The 18,973-nt window shown below is 42.3% G+C and overlaps 1 protein-coding gene across 1 annotated transcript in view; it reads left to right on the forward strand.

The window, feature by feature from the left end:
* The first annotated feature begins 713 nt into the window (after positions 1 to 713).
* The window catches only part of HEPHL1 (hephaestin like 1), a 33,223-nt gene continuing 14,963 nt past the window's right edge, over positions 714 to 18,973 (forward strand). The window contains exons 1-10 of the mRNA XM_056485499.1: positions 714 to 883; positions 8,450 to 8,694; positions 9,476 to 9,688; positions 11,457 to 11,636; positions 12,627 to 12,881; positions 13,493 to 13,661; positions 14,335 to 14,471; positions 14,630 to 14,761; positions 17,962 to 18,173; positions 18,590 to 18,740. Coding sequence (XP_056341474.1) covers positions 714 to 883; positions 8,450 to 8,694; positions 9,476 to 9,688; positions 11,457 to 11,636; positions 12,627 to 12,881; positions 13,493 to 13,661; positions 14,335 to 14,471; positions 14,630 to 14,761; positions 17,962 to 18,173; positions 18,590 to 18,740 — 1,864 coding nt within the window. The remainder of the gene's footprint in view (positions 884 to 8,449; positions 8,695 to 9,475; positions 9,689 to 11,456; positions 11,637 to 12,626; positions 12,882 to 13,492; positions 13,662 to 14,334; positions 14,472 to 14,629; positions 14,762 to 17,961; positions 18,174 to 18,589; positions 18,741 to 18,973) is intronic.

Genomic DNA, 18,973 nt, shown 5'->3' on the forward strand with positions numbered 1-18,973 from the left:
AATAAAAGGGTGATCTTTGTGTGCCTCAATTCTTAGGTGCCCAAATGGAAAGACTTTTATAAGGGCTCTAATTTCCAGGGATGCTTGCAAAAAGGTACCTTATTTTGGGTATTCTAAAACTGAATATAATTAAATCAACTATTAATAAATAGATCAGAAAATGCTGAGAAGTACTGGCCAATTTTTTTGCTCTCTCTAAAAATGCTGCATTATACCTTAGTGTATAATAAAAATAAGCAATGGAGGTGACAATATGCTATTTTTGGAAATCTCAGACATGATAAAGAAGTTAAAATAAGAACAATGTTTTAGAAGGGTTTTCATGGCGATGGCAAAAACACTAAGCCCTCTTCTGCCACAGTATGCCATATCACCTAGTCTGGAAAAAGGAGGATTAACAAGCATCCAAACTTCTAAATCCCACCAACTGTCTCTAGCCTGGACAGGTAAGAAAGCAATTTACTCACTAACCAAAAGATTGGCAAAGGTCCTGCCATGACAGCAACCTTCTCCCTGCTCTGCATAGCCCGGCTCTCTACCTATCCCAGTCCTAACCTGCTGGAAAGGAGGAGCTTTGCTCTGTCCCTTCCTTATTTATAACTAGTTGAGAGCTGGGAGGGAGGGAGGGGTGAGCTGCCCGTGGTGCCTCCTGCTGCTGCCTGCCCGTGCCAGCTGCCAGGTGCCAGGTGCCAGCCTTGCAGCCAGTGCCACAAATGCCTCCTGCTCAGTGTGGTGGCTGCCTCCGTGCCCTGGCCTTCCTCTGCCTCTGGGCACTGGTGGAAGCAAGGATCAGAACTTACTACCTTGGCATTGTGGAGGAGAACTGGGACTATGCGCCGTCTGGGAAAAACCTGATCACGGGGCAAAGCCTCTTAGAGGACAAGTAAGTGACTGGGGGCTTTGGGGTACCAGAATTGGTTAATGTGGCTATTTTGCTGCAAATGTCTTAAGAGAGCCTTTTCCTTGTTTTTATTCTGATGATGTTGTCATAGGTGGGAATTCGGCTTCAAGGCAAGAGTAGGCTTTGATTGATTTCTGTTGTGGTTGTTTAAGCAAGGTGATAGCATGTATTTGAAGAGGATGTTAATGAACTGATATTTGTCAAAATGCATCAGGTATGGGCTCAAAATCACATGTATTTCTAGAGATGCAGGTATCCCTGGGACTTGGTATCAAAAAGCAAAGTGCAAATTTGCTGAAACCAAGCACACTCTTTGCAGTACAACACAAAACCCTGTTTACTGGCATATGATGTTATTTTAAGTATTTTCCCTGATAAAATTTAGGGAACTTGGTAAGATATGAAATTCAGACGTGTATAATACCTGCAAATGAGATAGAAGTCCCTGTGTCCATGTAGTGACTTCCATTTTGGAAATGTGTTTAGATAAGAGCTTAGATACACAGCAGTGGATGGTCAGACAGAATTCCTGGTGGTCTCTGAAGCTGGGGAGTGTAGGTGAGCACTGTGATGAATTGTGCCCTGGTCAGTGAGAACAGGTGTCTGCTCTCATGCCCACACGGCTGGGGCTGGCTGTGTGCTCATCCCACAGCAGGAGAGCTGGCCTGGATGTTGGATGGAGATGGCTCTGACCCCTGGTGCCTGCCTAAAGAAGTATTTGGGTTGGAAAGGACCTTTAGAGGTCCTTGTTCACCTCCCCTGCCATGTTTATGGTTATTTTCAACTAGGTCAGGAATTTCAGAGGCATGTCCAAGCTGAATTTGAATTTGGCTTCCATGGATGGGGCATCCACCACCTCCTTGGGCAATGTGTGCTGGTGTTTTACCACCTCCATTGTTAAAAATTGTTTTTTCTTACATCTGAATTGTCTCTCTTTTTGTTTAAAACCATTCCTTCTTACATCATGGTATTCAAATGTGTGGGAATATTTTTAACATTTCATTGATATTTTTGTCACAGTAGAGGTATTTTGGGAGTCCTTCCTCAGTGTTTAGGCTTGGGATTGGAGTGGGAGCTGTGAGTAAGTGAGGAGGTCCTGGTCTCTGTACCAAGTTTGGAGGCTCACTGGGAGCTTGGTACTGCATCCCAGAAGCTAGAAATGGAAATGTACTTTCTGACTTTTCAGGAAATCCCAAGCAAGTCTGGACATGTCTCTAGTGGTAAGTAATTTCAGAATCACTCCTAGGTGAATTTCATAAAATAAACTATTTTGTCACAAGAAGGAGATGAGAAAGAATTTTATTTTTCAGCACAAATATATGCTTAAGTTTTTAATAGCTAGAAGTCCCAGATGGCATCCAAGACAACAGGTATTGCATTTATAGGCAGAATTAAGGGTAAGAGTTTGTTCCCAGCCCATGAAAACAAGCTTTACTGGCAAAATTGTCCTTAATTTATATTAAATACCTGATTTTCTCACTTTCCTAGTCTTTATAGTAGAGAATAACTTTCTTGTCTCACTAAATTAGAAGATCTTTCACTATAGAGTAGTTCAGCTTTAACTGAAGAGCAGTTACTTATAAATCCACTTCAGTTGAGAGGTCTTCAATAGAAAGATACCATAGAGAGACTGGAATCTCTTCTGTAAATTGTACTTTTGAGGCTGTCTGCACTTGGTGCTCCCTGAACATCAAATGGAACATTTGCTTTTAAGTCTGTGACATAAATGCAATTTTTTTTTACGAAATGGCACCAACAGGGATGGAAGATATTTTATGTCTTCAGTCATCATGGCAATGTAATAATTACAGAATGTCAATTACAAAAGGTTTACCCACAGAGGATTTCAATCTAGACTACACATTCAAAGCTGGGGAGATGTTTGCCATGAACTCCCTACGTGCACAATAACTAAGTGATTTTTGTTATTTTTCTCCATTTTTAAACCGTATTGAGTAGAGCCAGGATAAAGTGCTGTATTCTGGAATAATAGTGTGTCTGCATAAGCATGTGTGTTAAATAGTGAACCAGAAATAGCTATTTTGACTATTCACCTCTTTAGGATAATCTCTAATTTAAATTTAAAGCAGTATAAGACTGGACTACTTCTCAGCTAATTAATTGGTTCCTACAGATATTATAGAAAAGTAGTTCCATAAGCAAAGTTTTAAGGATCATTTTCAAGGTAGGGATAGGAATGCCTTTTGAGCCAGCTCTGTTCTGCAAGCAGCAACACTCAGGCTCGCTGAGCCAAGCACTTCTCACCTTGTGAAGCATCCTCACAGCACCCATCTGATGGGGCACTATCCCAGTTTTATTGAGAGCCAAGTGGAGATAAGGAGGTTGCAGACAAGCTGATTATCTTTGAAAGAATTGGTGCATACACTAAAAGGAATGTTTCCTTTGATTCCTGCTAGCCCAGAGAGATATAATCAAATCGAATAATTATTCTTCAGTACTTAATGAAAATCCTGAATTAGCAAGTGTGCAGTGGAAAGTGTTACATTACCTGGATCAGATAGTGACATTTAAGAAAGGGTTTTCAATGTTACTTGCCAAAGTCAATAATATTGTCCTCAACCTTTAGTTTTTAGCAGTAAAGAGGATGAAGGAGGCTCTGGTAGCTGAAGCATGGGGCTAGAAACCAGGTGAGCCAATTCTGGCACCAGACACGACTGCGCTGCTCAGTTCCCGCTGTGCTGGTGCTGAGTGAGCTGCCTCTGGAGCCAGGAATCCTGGTGCTGCATCAGAACCTGCCTGGGTGTGAGCTGAAACACTGCCTCTCATCAGAGCTGATTAGCCCAAATGAGCCCTGTCTTAGCAGAACTATTCTGCTTGGATGATAATTTTTATTATGCCTTGTCTTACTGCAGTGCTCCAGAGTCAGCCTGCTGCTTGCACGGAACAAGTATCTTGCTGGACATCAGTACTTTTAAAAGACTAATGGGACTTTCATCTCTGCTCTTTGTCTTGTCTAAGTTTGAGGCCTCAAGCTGTTCTACTAATTCTCATAATTTGGAGTGTAGTGAGTAAAGCCAAGACATTTCAGTCTCTGTTCTCCCTTCAGAAATTAAACTTACGTTTTCTGGAGTACACAGGGTTTTGGAAATAGCAGGTCCAGGTGAGCTGTGAAGGTGGTCAGCATCCCTTCCCACCTGACATAATTGGTGGAAGAGCTGGCATCCTTAAACCATGCTGGACTAGACACAAAGGGTACAAGGTGCTCTCAGTGCTGCTGGATGTGCTGCAGATCCCAGCGAGATTTTGTGATGGGTATTGCTGCTGCAGGAGAGTGAGCTTGGATGGTTTCTGCTTTCTTTTATGGTCAAATGGCCTTTCAAGAGGAAAATTTACCTAGGTGTTGTGGTTTGACATCCACCAGTCATTCTTTCCCCACTGTAGCTCAGCCCTCAGGATTAAAGTGTAGTGATAATCTCTTGAAATTAACTTGATGCTAGTTCATATGATGGACGCTTAAATCTTGCTCTGCTGGTGGTAGATGTCGGTAAGTTTTGCCTGATGTGGCAGATCATTCCTTCTCTTTAGGCCACCAATCCTGCATTTATCTTGGCCAAGTCTTGCACCCACCAACACTAACGGGTGTTTTTTGTTACCACAGCACCAAACACAGTTTGTGCAATTTGCCTGTGAGGAGATCCCACCCAGAGAAATGACGGTGGAACTATCGTCACAGATGCTACACTAATGACTGAGTCACTGTGAGGCCAAATAACCCAATTGCAACAGCAGACATGATCATGGGGGGGAGGGTCAACATCAAAAGGGTATTTGAGGTGAAATCCTGGCTCTAATGAAGCCTGAGAGGAGCCTTGTTACTGACTTCAGGGGCAAATTTATTGCAGGAGGGAAGCCATCATACCACACCAGTGACGCCTCAGAGCCTCGTGTAAGATTTTATGGATTTTATTGACCTCTGTGGCTCATGCAGGCCAGAAAAAGCCTAAAAACATCCTTTGAGGGCTTTGTGTCTCTGTGTTTTGAGGACTCAGCTTTGTTGTTTGACGCTTTGTGGTCAGGTGCCATCTGGAAAGGTGAGCTGGCACCACTGGTCCCCCTTCCCCAGCCATCCCTCAAGCACAGACATTGCACTGGCCTGGGCACAGGAGTCATGGTTTCCTGGAGGGTTACCTTGAACAGGTTACGTGCCACAGGGGTTCTGGAGCCCTGTGGTGGTCTGGAGCCCTGTGCTGGCTTCCTTCAGCCACAGGAAAAATCAGGGACTTTGAGGAAATAAAATGGTTGTAAACCTAAACCCAGGGTATGTAAAGAGGGAGGAGAGTAAGGAAGGTTTCACCATCTACAGATTTTAGGGGATAAACCCATAAAGATGGTTGTTTAAATGGTTAGGAGTGTAAAGTGTATGGGACTTTCATGGAATAATGACAATAAAAATAAATTTTGCACATACGTACATTTGCACCCAGGAGTGTACAGTAGCTATAGGGAGTGTTAACCACATGAGAAAATTTGGAACTCTAAATCTAGTAGTTATTCTGAGTGCTGTTTTTTGGCACTCAGTGGTGATTACATCAGCAAGCCAACTCAGGAGGCTTTGAAATTTTATTTGTGAGGATCTGTCTCCAGGCCACTGAAGAGCTGTTTGCTTGGCCACGCACGAGATGTCATCCCATTTCTTACTGCTCTCTGCAACACAGTGCTCATGTAATCACCTCTTGGAAAACATAACCTCTGTTAGGATGTAGCCTTGAGATCAAAGGAAACATAAACACAGTAAAAACTACAGCAAAACACTTCTTCTGTGTGATAAAAGAAATGGGTGTAGAAATTACACGTCACACATGGATCTTCCTGGAAATGGCAGATTGTCTGCATGTCTAGTCTTGATTTGGAGTAGAATCTACATGGCACTCTTGTTTTACTCTTTCTCTCTGTGGAAGGGTTGTATTGCTTGTCATTGCAGGGAACTGGATGTCTATAATTATGCTTACACTTATTTTAAAGAACTAGAGTTAATTCCCTGTTAATAATTCCCTGTACTACTCAGGTGCGTTTCCAACTTCTCTTGGAGTTTTGTAAGTGCAGAGAGGGGTCAAGCACTGTGACTGGCTGCAGCTGTTACCCACTGCACCCATTAGAACAGTCCTCCCCTCAGAAAACTGACACTAAAAGGCTTATTTTCCTGACTTCTAGATGGCTTTAGGTAGGAGGCAAGCACAGACCCAGATATTATAGCACAGCTTTAGGCAATGAGACTTTCTCAATGCCTAAGCCTAGAGGGTTTTCTCACAGTAATTTCTTGAACTTCAATAAGTAACTGGATTTTGGGATCACAATCTATGCATTTAAAGGAGCTAGGCTCATGTGAAGCCTTTAACAAAGCCTGACTAAGAAGTGCATTTTTTGAGGTCCAATTCTTCTCCTTCAGAAGAGACAGTGTATCCCAGGGGTGTTATGAGAGAGCATACAATGTTGTCTGGACATAATGACACTGTCATCATGGCTAAAGCATGGCCCCACTGCACCACAATATTTGGTGGCTGATGAAATTGGAAAAAAACCTGATGAAAAATATCTCCTGAAAATAGAAACTTTCTGAAAAAATCAGAAAAAAATATTGACCTTTTTCTAGAGAAAACTTCTTAAGAACCATTTTAAAAAATCAATTCATAATTCGAATTAGAGATAGCCATGTGAATCCATTGCCATGAGGTAAGGAAGCATGTGCATTGACACTGCACTCCTACTGACACCACTTCCCACTCTGTGGTAAACACTGGTAGCATCTCTTCCCCCAGGCAACAGAAGGTATCTTCTCCTTGGTGAATGTGGTGTGACTTGCTATGTGCACAGACTACAGACCTGCTAATTCACTGAAAGTCCTGATTTCTTGATAACTCATTCCTTAACCCTGCTTTTGGGGTGCATTTATCTGGCATACATTATTCTGTGAAGAAGTTGAATGAGAAGCTTCTGTCCCTTCCACCCCATCCTACCCCACTGTTTCTGCCCCAGCAATATCACTGGCAATGTTTTAATTGCTGCCAAAGCACGTAGCTTCTTATAAAGTGCACATTTCAAATGAAAAAGTGTACTTTTTGGAGGCTTTTATATCTGGATCACTTCAGGGGTCTGTTTTAGACAGTGATTGTGGAGGTGTAATGACAACAGGTGTGGGATATTGTGTTTTATGGTGCCACAGAAATCACAGCACCATCAAAAGGTTTGGGTAGAGACAGAAGTGGATGTCATGGTGAAGAACTTAAAGCAAAGCATGCCTTTCAACTTATGTGACATCCACCACTTTGGTTGCTTGCACTTCACAAAAGAATCTAAACAAAATTGGTTAAGCAAGTGAACTGACCAGTCAAAAACCTCACAATAAATGTGAAATTGCTTTATTTCAGGAAAATTTAGTTCAACTTTTAAATGAGTTTTTAAGATAGCATGAAAGTTCAAACAATCTTCAGGAGATGGAAAAGCTCATGATCAATTATGGTGAAATTGGTCATGCCATTCCCTGCTTGGTATGTAGCAAAGAGTTTAATTTCTGCTGTTATTGAGTGTTATAATTAGGGACAAAGATTGTATATCATATTTACCAGCTGTAACCTGGAGTGAGTTAAAAAATGGATTTTATATCATCACACATAGGATGAATATGGGTTATCAGCATGATGTTATAGTTCAAAGGGCAACTGATTCCCAGTTACATAAGAAATATTGACTGGGAACGTCTCTGGTTCTAGCTGGATTATTACTTGCCTATTGTGTGAGTTCTTGTGTTCAGACTTCAACAGAGATAGAGAAATATTTGCTTTCAAAAGAGAGCTTTGCATAAGATTTGTGGCATAAAGGGTGTCTCTGTGCTTGGTTTGTCCAGAAGGGGGGTATGAGGCAACTTAGTCAATTAATTAAAACTTATGCAAGTGTCTGCATAGAAAAGAAGTTTCTGATGGTATGTGGCTCCTTTGATCTGAGAGAGAACTTGACTGGAACCAGTGGTTGTAGTGTGGAACTGGATGATATTAGACTGCAAATGCAATTTAGGCTTCGATGGGAGCAGGTATTTAATAGTTATAATATGCTAACCACTGACCATATGGTGGGTTCTCCATCACTTGAAGTTGCTATAATCACTGACTCTGGAATGTGGAACACATTTAATGCTACTCTTCCAAGGAGTCAAGCTGGTTGATTAGAATCTCTCTTATTGGCTTTTGAAAAACCTTGATTTGGTTTTATTTTCCTTCTGAACAGTCATGTTTTCAGAGGCGAGGTTTTGAACCTTCAGAAGAGGGAGAAGCTGTTAAAACTGAGCAGCTTGAGGCTTGAGTGGCTGGCCCTCAATGAAGGCTTGGAGCAACTGTGCTGAGGACAGGACCTGCAAGTGGGATGGTTGTTACTGTACAGAAAGGGGCTTGGGCCCTGCTAGCCCTGTCCTGATGTACTCCTGAGCTTTAACTCCACCAGCCATGAGATGTGTCCCAGAGAACTGTTTATCTGCACCAGTTATCTGATCAGTTCTTAGGCTATCTCCTATAATGTCTCATATTTTCCCAACACTAGGTTTGCGAGCGTGTACTCAACACGAGGAGCCAACCGGATAGGACGTGTGTACAAAAAGGCTATTTTTAGGCAGTTCACAGATGACACTTACTCCCAGGAGATCCCCAAAGCAGCATGGCTGGGGTTCCTTGGCCCAGTCCTGAAGGCAGAAGAAGAGGATGTCTTTATCATCCATCTGAAAAACTTTGCTTCCCGCCCATACTCCGTGCACCCACATGGGGTCTTCTATGACAAGGACTCTGAAGGTAAAATCTGGCTTGCCTTTTCCTCTCTTTTCCCCTGGAGTAACTAATATCATGACTATAAGTCTGTCCAAGTATTTATTGTTATTGACATTGACATCAGAGGACTTTACATCACCCTCTCATAAACTCATTAGTAATTGCAGCTGATGACTAAAACCAGGAACAGCCTCATCTCCAAACTTTTTGCCATGAACTTTCAACACCTGGGATAAATCCAGTACTAAAACAGGTTAGATGGGTCTTTTTTGCCTGAATTATTTTTCTGAATCATAAGTCACTGAAACATTTTCACTCCTTCCTTCCACCTCTAGTCTATTTGAATAGATGGTGTTCTTGAAACTAAATGCTTTCTTCTCTTTTGGCCTATAACAGACGTGATCTAATTTTCAAAATCCCAGACCTGTGCATGTGCATTTCTGTTAGGAGATTGTGTGGATGTGCCTACAGTCAGTCATTCTCATCAATTTTCTGTGAAAAAATACACACTGTTAGATGACAAAATTCTAGATGATGTATGAGTGAAGAGACTACGAAAAAATAGAAACTGTTAAAGCATTTTAAAGCTTTATCTACCAATAAAAAAATGGATTTAAACTCCCATTATATTTGTGGTGAGATTGTCAGAAATTCTGATTTTTTTCATAATTTCTCAGTGATTCTGTATTTGTAAGTGCTGTTATTATTTTATAAATAGAAGTTAAAATAGAATAAACTACACATTTATTTAACAAAAACAACTAAGGGATGGCTAAAGTCTTCCTTTTTCCTTTTTATGTATTAGGAGCACTTTACCCTGATGGAACTGGCGGTAAAAGCAAAGAGGACGACTTTGTTGTTCCTGGTGGAAATTACACATACACATGGCCAGTAAGGAAAGATTATTCCCCAACTTTGGCAGACTCAAACTGCTTGACTTGGATTTACCATTCTCACATTGACACACCAAGAGATATTGCATCTGGTTTAATTGGGCCTCTGCTGGTGTGTAAAAAAGGTACTGAGCTGGGAACACTGATAGAGCAAGCCCCTCTGCCAAGCTTGGCATCTTAACAGTCATTTTTGCTTACAGGTTTAAACATGATGGTCTAGAGTCTATCCCTACATAGCCCATAAAAAGGGGCAAGGAATAGATGGGCCATTCCAGGAGCATCCCAGGGTAGGTATTGTAGCTCTGGGATAACCCCCTTCCTGCTCCCCTTTGGCTTCATGATAGGTTTGCCTCGGCTGGTGGAGGGACTGCAGCATGCTCTGTGACCATCCCATCGTGGCCGAGACCACAAATAAGCATTCAGTCCAAGCTGGGGAAGTTTCAGGATGAACAAAGGACTCATTGCTCAGGAAATCAGATTAGACCTGGGTGGGTGAATTTGGCATTAGCATTTACATAATTGAAAGCCCAATCTTTGTAATTTTTTTCCACATACAGAGTGTACATTTATTTTTGTTTACAAGTTATATCTCACAACCATATGGGGATGTGCACTGAACAGCCTGCCCTGTGTATTTTATAGCCTGCTAATGCTGTGCTGGAGCCATCATGAACCAGCCATCTCCTCTTTATCAGCTGAGCCATTGCCACCTCTCCAGCTGGGCACATGTAACTCTGCCATGTCTTTTCAGTAACTCCCAGAGTACAAAATCAGCCCTGATTTCATACAGCACTTCTAAGTGAAGTAGGTTCTATATGTGAAGAAGAGAAAGACTTTAATGTGGAAAAGACAGGCCTGATTTCCAGCTTAACTCACACAACTAAAGTGTCTCAGACTCACATTCTTCTCGAGAGCCTTTGAAATCCACAGAACTGAATATGTGACACTGAGCTGATAACTACGAGACGACACATGAAGAGAGGAGCAGCATATTCCAAACAATCCTAGCCTGAAAGGCCAGATTATCTGCATGTTTGGCCTTGAATTCATGACGGCAGATATCTACATGATGTTACTGCTCTAGTGCTCCAGCCAGTGGTGGTGGACACAGGACTGAGAGCAAGACTGGGAGCTTCCTCCTGTAGAAGGCAGAGGAAGTTTTCATGGGATCAGAGGTAGACTGATTGGAATGAAGTCTACACCTACCAGTGAATAATAAAGACTACTCAGTATCACAGTCCTATAGTCTCAGGTTGCTCCCCAAACAGATACTGGGATAAAGATATTGAACTTAGCTGGACTAAATTCTGTTCATCCTGTCTTCAGCCTTTTAAAATTTAAGTATCTAGTCCTAGATAACACTCATGAATTCCTTGTCAGTCTGTGGAGAGTGAGCCACATTTAGAGGCCACTCTGAGGGTATGGTTTAGCATCACTTCAGTGCAACAGAAATGCAGGTTACCACCCATCACTCCTCAATTCCTTGTCAAAAAACCAAGAGTAAATGGTTTCTGGATAGATCCAGTTCATGATCTGGCTCACTGTGCTGGAACACAGATTGACTAAGGAGCAGGATTTGGTGCAATGGGCCAAAGAATGAGGAAATGGGACAAGAGATATCAGCAGGTGCTTGTGCTCATGTTGGACCACAGAGATATTGAAATATCAGCTTGATTTAGCTTAGCTTTGCCTTTTGGAGGCACTCATCTGTTCAAAGTCTGTTGGAGGGTGATCAAAATTACTTAGAAGAGCAAAATTAGGTGAAATTCATCCTGCCCTGAAGACCGTGGGCAAAGAACTGTATTTCCTTGGGTGTGTCAAGGTTATTGCAATTTTTAAATTCAATCCTGTCCCAGGCTTTTTTTATCACTTTCCTTTTCGTTTGCAATTTAGGAACTGCAGATGACACCACAATAGAAGGGACTGGTGCTGCTAATGCTTTTGCCCTGATGTTTAGCATTGTAGATGAAAACTTCAGCTGGTACCTTGATGAGAATATAAACACCTTCTGCTTAGAACCAGACACAGTTGACAAAGAGGATGAAGGTTTCCAGACCAGCAACCGAATGCATGGTGAGAAGGACTTTTGGGTAAATGGTGACCTACAGTGGTGACCTACAGCAGTGACCAGGCTCTTTTCAGTTCAGAAGGACTTTCTGTCCCCTGTGATGCCTCTCCTTTATCTGTGACAGCAAGGAATGGTCAGAATGTTGAAGTACTGTGTTGATAAAAGCCTCTCCCTAAAAACAGCAGGACACTTGCAGAAAGGAGATTTGGCTTTCATGCCCAGCTCTGACATTTGCTTAGCAATTTATCTTAGGCAACAGATTTAAGCCTATTTTTTTTTCTGTCCAGCTGTGAAAAGTCCAAAGAAAGCTGCAGAGCAATTTGAGATGTATGTATTGAAAGAATTCTCAAAAGACTTGTGGATGATGGGCTGGCTGGTAGAACCACTCCTGCCTTTCAGAGATATATTGGCCAATGGTACTTTGTGTTATTTGGTTACTTTGTGGACATTTGGCGTAAGAAGTTAATTCCAGATATTTCTGTGTATTTTATTGGTTCTAGTGAGCCTCGGAAATAAAATATTTTGCAAAATATGAGTCTCATTCTCCTAGTGTCCTGATACATTATCAGATGTGGAACAGAGCTGACTTCACTGATTTGGCTGATATAATTTTCAAATCTAAATTGCTTGAGCCTGGCATATAATGGTATATTTATGACTTAGGACCAGAGGAAATAGATTTCAGCCATTCTAAATAGCTGCAGAACAAGTTAACTTCATTATCAGGCCTTTTTGGTGATGACTTGGCCTTTGCAACATCTTGATGTTGCCCAGGATGTTTTTCACAGACACAGACAGAGAATTTGAGGCATTTGATCATCCAGAGCAGTAACACGTATGTTCAAAATACTCTTCATCAAGGAGCCTGTGAGGGCCTTATTCAGTGTGCACATTCAGGTATTTTCTTTTCCGGGCCAGCAAAGGATCATCCTTAGAAATGGCATCAGAGGCACTTTCCTTCCAGCTCTCATAAAGTCTCCAACTTCCGTTCCCAGCTATTAACGGGTACATCTACGGCAATCTGCCCGGCCTGGAGATGTGCGCCGACACCTCGGTGTCCTGGCACCTGTTTGGCATGGGCAGCGAGATCGACATCCACGCTGCCTATTTCTACGGGCACACGTTCAGCAGCAGGGACCAGAGGGCCGACGTCGTGGGTCTCTTCCCGGCCACGTTCATCACGGCGGAGATGACGCCCGGCAGCCCCGGGAGGTGGCTGATAACCTGCCAGGTCAACGAGCACTTGCGAGGTACGCTGTGGAGATCTGGGAGGTGTTTCCAGGGAAAGCAGGACTTTTCAGAAACCCTCATGTGAAGGAATTTGGTGGTGTGATATTTGTGCGGTGCAAGACCCCAAAAGCATATATCATAAACTAGGTTCATGGGAGCAGGCAGTGTATAATAATAATTGTGAGAATTTTTATATATTGATTCCAGTGGGATTTGCGTCAGGCAAAACAGACTTGATTCTGGCAAGCAACAAATACCTTCAGCAGAAACTGTATTTCAGTGGAAGTCAGGGGGAGATGATGCTATTTTGCAGGTTTCTGGAGGCACTCCGACCTCCAAAATCATTCTACCATCCTTATGCAGATTAAAAAATTGAGTAAATAAGTCCACTAAAGGGTGTCATTGATGTCCATGGGTTTCATCCGCTGCATAAAGTGTGCCACCTTGCAAAGGAAGGGTGTTGGTATTTGGCCCATTGTGGGCAGAGAATGTATACTGAAATAGAAATTTACTGTAGCAATTGTTTCCAATCCATGTAGCTCCCAGAGAGTTTTGAATGTGTGTTTGTATCCATGAGATTGCTGACTCTGCAGCTGGTCAGGGACTGTCTCCAGACTCTTTCTCCTCCCAGGTGGCATGGAGGCACTGTATGATGTTCAGATCTGCCAAAAAAACCTGTCTCAGCCTTCACCAATCAGTCATATGAGAAGATATTACATCGCTGCTGAAGAAGTGCTCTGGAATTATGGACCTGACGGTTATGATAAATTCACTGGGCAGGGTTTGAACGCCACTGGCAGGTAAGGTTTATTGTCAACTCCTGCTGTGCTTTAATTTCAGGAGTCTGTGTGACACTGCCCCAGTGATTCACATGGGCTAGGTCCTGCACTGTCATTAATTTTAATTGAAAGGGGCAGGGAGGAATGGATTTAAACAGCCTTGTCAGGAAGCTAGATGCATAACGTGCTCCAAGGTGCCTTCTGGAAGCACTTATCTTACTCCATTAAATCCATGGGGAAAGTGAGGCATGCCAAGTTCAACACAGTTAATGACCTTTTGTCGAGAGCCTTCAGGCAGCTTTCACACTTACAATTAATGCAGTTCAGAGGTGCCACAGTGGCAGAATTTTGCCCCCTGATATTACTGATGAGGACAAACTGCATTATAGTATCTCCCAGAAAAGCCACCAAGGATTAGACACGCATTGTGCACAGTTCTTGCCCTAAAATAAGCTGATATAAATGTCTCACTAAGTAAATCAGGGTTAAACATAAAAGTCTAATGTACAATGAATGCTCCTTTGTTGGCTAATTCAAACCAGTCATATCTTTCTTTGTGTACTAGAAAAGTGTATGCAGATTAGTTACTTGTAGGGGTCATTTCTCCTGTATCTGGAGTAATAACTTTATCTGAAATGAAGGGTTCTGCTTGAACCTTCAATTATTTAATCAGTCTGATTTGCTAATTCCACAGTGAATCTGCAACATATTTCACCCAAGGGACGGAGAGAATAGGAGGGCAATACTGGAAAGTTCACTATGTGGGATACACGGATGCAACGTTCAGTAAGAAAACTTGGTCAGAAGACATGAAGCACCTGGGAATACTCGGTACAGTGAATATTTTCCCCTCCTGTCATTACATCAGGTTTGAATGTAGAACCATCTGGACTAAGAGGGGAATTTAGGGCACGCTGCTCTTTCATCTTTTGGTGGAAATACGCTGGAGAGCAGCCCTTCTAATACCTGCCCTCACTCTGTTTTTCAAGGCCCTGTTATAAAAGCTGAAGTGGGAGATACATTGCTGGTTACTTTTGCCAACAAAGCCAGAAGAAGCTATAGCATTATGGCCCATGGTGTAAGCTTCAGCAAGCTGTCAGAAGGTGCTCCCTACTTAGATGGTAAGTTTTGGCTGCACTACTGCATCATCATATCTAGAATACTTGCGTCCAAAAATCTGCTGCTGAGCTATGCAGGTTTGCCCTTTCGTGGATGCTAAGGCACAGAAAGGATGATTTGATTAATTGGTATCTACCCTTCTTGTCACAATCAGTGGGACTCCACAAGTCTGCAAATGTGATGGTTCTTCTCCTTGGGTATGTGCCAGACCAAGGTATCTAAAACTAGCTGAGGTCTATGTTGACAAAAGTCACAAGCACAGTTTCTATTAGTTCTAATCTAATATTGCTCCATTGCAAGCAGTGGACCTCCTCTGGACATGCTCCAGAATTATGACTCTTAGGATCTGGCAGGATGGCCCTGCTGAGTCTGGCTGTAACTATCCATATGGTCTCAGCTGCATCACTCCCTATTCTCTAATCCAGGCTGGGCATTGCCCTTGCTTTACTGTCAGGATAGTCAGTTTCAAAGGCAGCTTTTATCCAATTGCCCATGAAGCAGTGGTAATCATTATTAATTCTCATAAATACATAAATGCTGAAATAGAGCATTTATTAAATTAGTCTCATTTCGTGCAACAACAGGGTCTTATTGTCTAAGTTCAACTATTGAATATTAAATATCATGTTTAATTGGTAGGCACCTTTTACAGTCAGTGACAAGAAGACCCTCTGGAGACGTGATTCTGTCTCCACCAACCACAGAAGTCTAGAGTTTGAGTTAGGGACTAAGCTTGAGATGGCCCAATGAAAGCGAGATGGATCTCATTCACAGCATCTACAGAGATAATGCTATAGTCTCCAAAAAAGTTTTTGTTGCTTTTTCAGCACTGAAAAGAAATGTAGTTTTCTTGCTGCCTAAATTGCTTTGTTTCTACTACAATGCATCAAAAGAAACTCATGGGAGGTAATCCCTCTTTTGAAAATTGTGCTGAGAGAGAATTAGGTCAACATGTAAAACTCATCATACAATGAAATCAATGCAAAAGGCTTTATTAAATTGTTGTCTCTTATTCCTGACCTTGCAATTCAACAAAATTCGCCAGGAGGCAAAACATAAAAAACCAGCTGGTGTGAGTTCAGCCTTGAAGCTACCTGCACAGATCCTAATGCCACCCATGTCAGAGATAGCTCTCCATGGAAGATTCCTGCTTGCAGAGCTGTTGGGCTTTCATTTAACAGTCCCTGGTAATAGTGCCCTTCAGCTCTGCACACTTTTGTGTGTAGCAAAATCAACCCAAAACCTACAATTCAGCAGCCATGTGTGAGCTGGCACACCTGTGGGTCTTTGGAGAGAAACCTGACTCCAGATTTATCAATAATCTTTCTGCCCCTCCTCTCCTTTTAACTCTTTGTCCTAGTTTGAAGGACAGGTGTTTGCCAATAAAGGCAGAAGCTTCTCTTTGAAATGGAGAATGTAAACCCTCTCCCTCCAAATTATTATTATAATTTTGAAATTAAGGGGCTCTCAGGCAAAGATATGGGAATTAAGAATAACAGTTCTTTACTAGGAAAATTAAAATAGAAATACAGTATTACAAAGAACAATCCTAACCCTGACAGAGTCAGAATACAACCTGACACCCTGACAGTCAGGGTGTTGGCAGCAGTCCCATTAAATGGTGGCTGCATCCTCCTGCAGTGGCAGATGTGGTTCAGCTGAAGCAGTGCTACTGTAGAAGGTGCAGTTTTCCTCTGAAGGTCCAGAGATGATGTGTAAAGGTCCAGTTTTCCTCTGGAATCCAGTGGAAAGACAGTATCTTGTTGTCCAAAATGTCAGTTTTTTATCTAGGTAGGAAAGGCTTGGCTCCTCACCCTGGCTGGAGCATCTCCCAGTGGGATGATGTAATTTTATCAGTCATACAGTGGGACTGAATGGCCCATTAACAGCAGATAATATCTTCCTGGAGGGAGGATGGGTTGTAGATAAGATAAAGATGATTGCCCCACTTTGTCTTAAAGAAGGCCCATTAGCAGATGGTATGTGCCATGGAGATAAGGGTCACTGCCCAACCCGGCTGCAACAGATGGTGATAGAATACACATTTCTGGCCACATCAACCCAACACAATCTTGTGCCACGGATTTCCATAACATCTATCTACAAGTGTATACATTGCATGAAATCCTGTATACATGCAGGAAATCCTATCAATGTACACATGCAGAAATCCTGTCCGTGGACATGCAGAGGCTGTAGGTTTATGCTGAGGGTAAATAATTTTTCAGAAGACGTGCATTATCTAAGTACAGCTCACTTTTGTGAAAATATTGTAAATAAAAATACTTACATCTAGAGATGTCTGCATATATATGTCTTTTTCAGTGCTCTCAAGGAAATATCCTTGCATGTTGCATTTGATACTTGTCAGTCTCAGAGGGCTTTTGACTCCAAGTCAATGTTTGCCTCATTGATGACTGTTGCAGGATGAATTCAGTAGTATTGGATACTGTGGAAACTATACTCTGCTTTCTGTTGCAGTTTGCAGCAAATAGAGGTGCTCAGAGTAATACTGCTATTTTCACTTGTGTCTAAGTTTCTAAGATTTTCTTGGAGTAGTAGAAACTGACTGTGCTGAGAAAATATAGACAATGGATGCTTAAATATCAAAGAAAATTTAAATCTACCATTTGCATGGCAGCTGACAATGGCCCAAATCCTTTAAAAGTAGCCTCCAACAAAGAACAATATCATCCACTCTCTGGAGATGCTGACAAAGGCTCCTGTGCATTGCTACAAAATCAAAAAGAAACAATTACCAGGATCAGATTTGTTTTGAATTTCTAAAGAGCCACAGCTCCAGCTCCACACACTAATCTAATTCATTTTTTGGTGCTTAATGAAAAGCAGAGTCTGAGTTGGTGCCACAGATAAATTCCATGTCAGGGCAGGTAAGCTACAAACATTAGAGGAAGCCATTTAAGCACCAGGATGAGCTCTGCCTGTCTTGTCTGATTGAATCCAGATAATCCAGCGTAGCGTCGGAGGGTGTCTGAGCCGAGCAGCTGAGCTTGTTCTGCGGGGAATGGGCTTGGCTGTCCCCATGGCACAGGACTGGGCTGAGATGTTCCCATGGCATAACCGCCCAAACCGTGGGATTTCCGCAGAAATCAGTAGCTGTGCCTGATTTCCATCCAACTCTCGTTGACAGGAAGACAAAGCCTTCCTGTAATCATGGTGCATCTCAACTTTCTCTCTACAGGCTACCTGAAGCCAGGAGCCCACGTCAGGCCAGGTGAAACCTTCACCTACAAATGGAGGGTGCCTGAGAATGGAGGCCCAACAGAGAGTGACCCCCCGTGCCTGACCTACCTGTACTATTCAGCCACTGATGCTGTCAAGGACACCAACTCTGGCCTCGTGGGACCTTTGCTGGTCTGTCGGAAAGGTGCCCTGGATCACGACGGGACACAGGTGCAATGAGAATATCTGCTTCTCCCTAAGAGCAGGGTGCTGCACTGGGGGTTCCATGCAGGCAATTTGTCCAGTTCCCAGCTCAGTTTACAGAGATTAAATAAATGTCACTCCTCAGGGCAAAAACTGACCTAAGTGGATGGTTAAGAAGCCAAAATTGTCATTCTGGAACATCCTGGCTCTTCCTTAGCTTTTCTGTCTTTTCCATGCAAATAATAACTCTTTTCACACCACATTATGGACATTTTATTTATCCTTCTGGCTGATGGAAAGGTGCCAATTCCTGTCTCTATGCAGACTTAGTAAGAAGGTGGCTTCAGGGAAAAGAAAGTTTTGTTATAAAAACCTATTCATTTTCATTATTCAGACTTTTTAAAATTATTATTATTACTTCTTGTCTTCCTTTTTGTCCACAGAAAGGAATAGACAGAGAATTTTACCTCCTCTTTTCAATCTTTGATGAGAATGACAGCTGGTATCTGAACAAGAATATCGAAGCATTTACTGGAGACCCTTCAAAAGTAGATGAAAAAGATGCTGATTTCATGGAATCCAACAAAATGCATGGTATAGAATATCTAATATCTGTTAAGGATACTTTTTATTCAACCATATTGGGAAGATGAGTTGGCAGGTTTAGTTATCACTCATAGCTCTCTGCACTGCCCTGGAGAGTGAGCTGGAAAGCTGTCAGTCAGCTTATGGCCAGCTCCTGATGCCCTTGGAGGGCACGCTGAAACCCCAATCACAATGGCAATGAACACATCCATCCACCAACTACTACTGGAAAAAGACAACAG

Source organism: Oenanthe melanoleuca, chromosome 1 (genome assembly GCF_029582105.1).
Source record: "Oenanthe melanoleuca isolate GR-GAL-2019-014 chromosome 1, OMel1.0, whole genome shotgun sequence".
NCBI lineage: Eukaryota > Metazoa > Chordata > Aves > Passeriformes > Muscicapidae > Oenanthe > Oenanthe melanoleuca.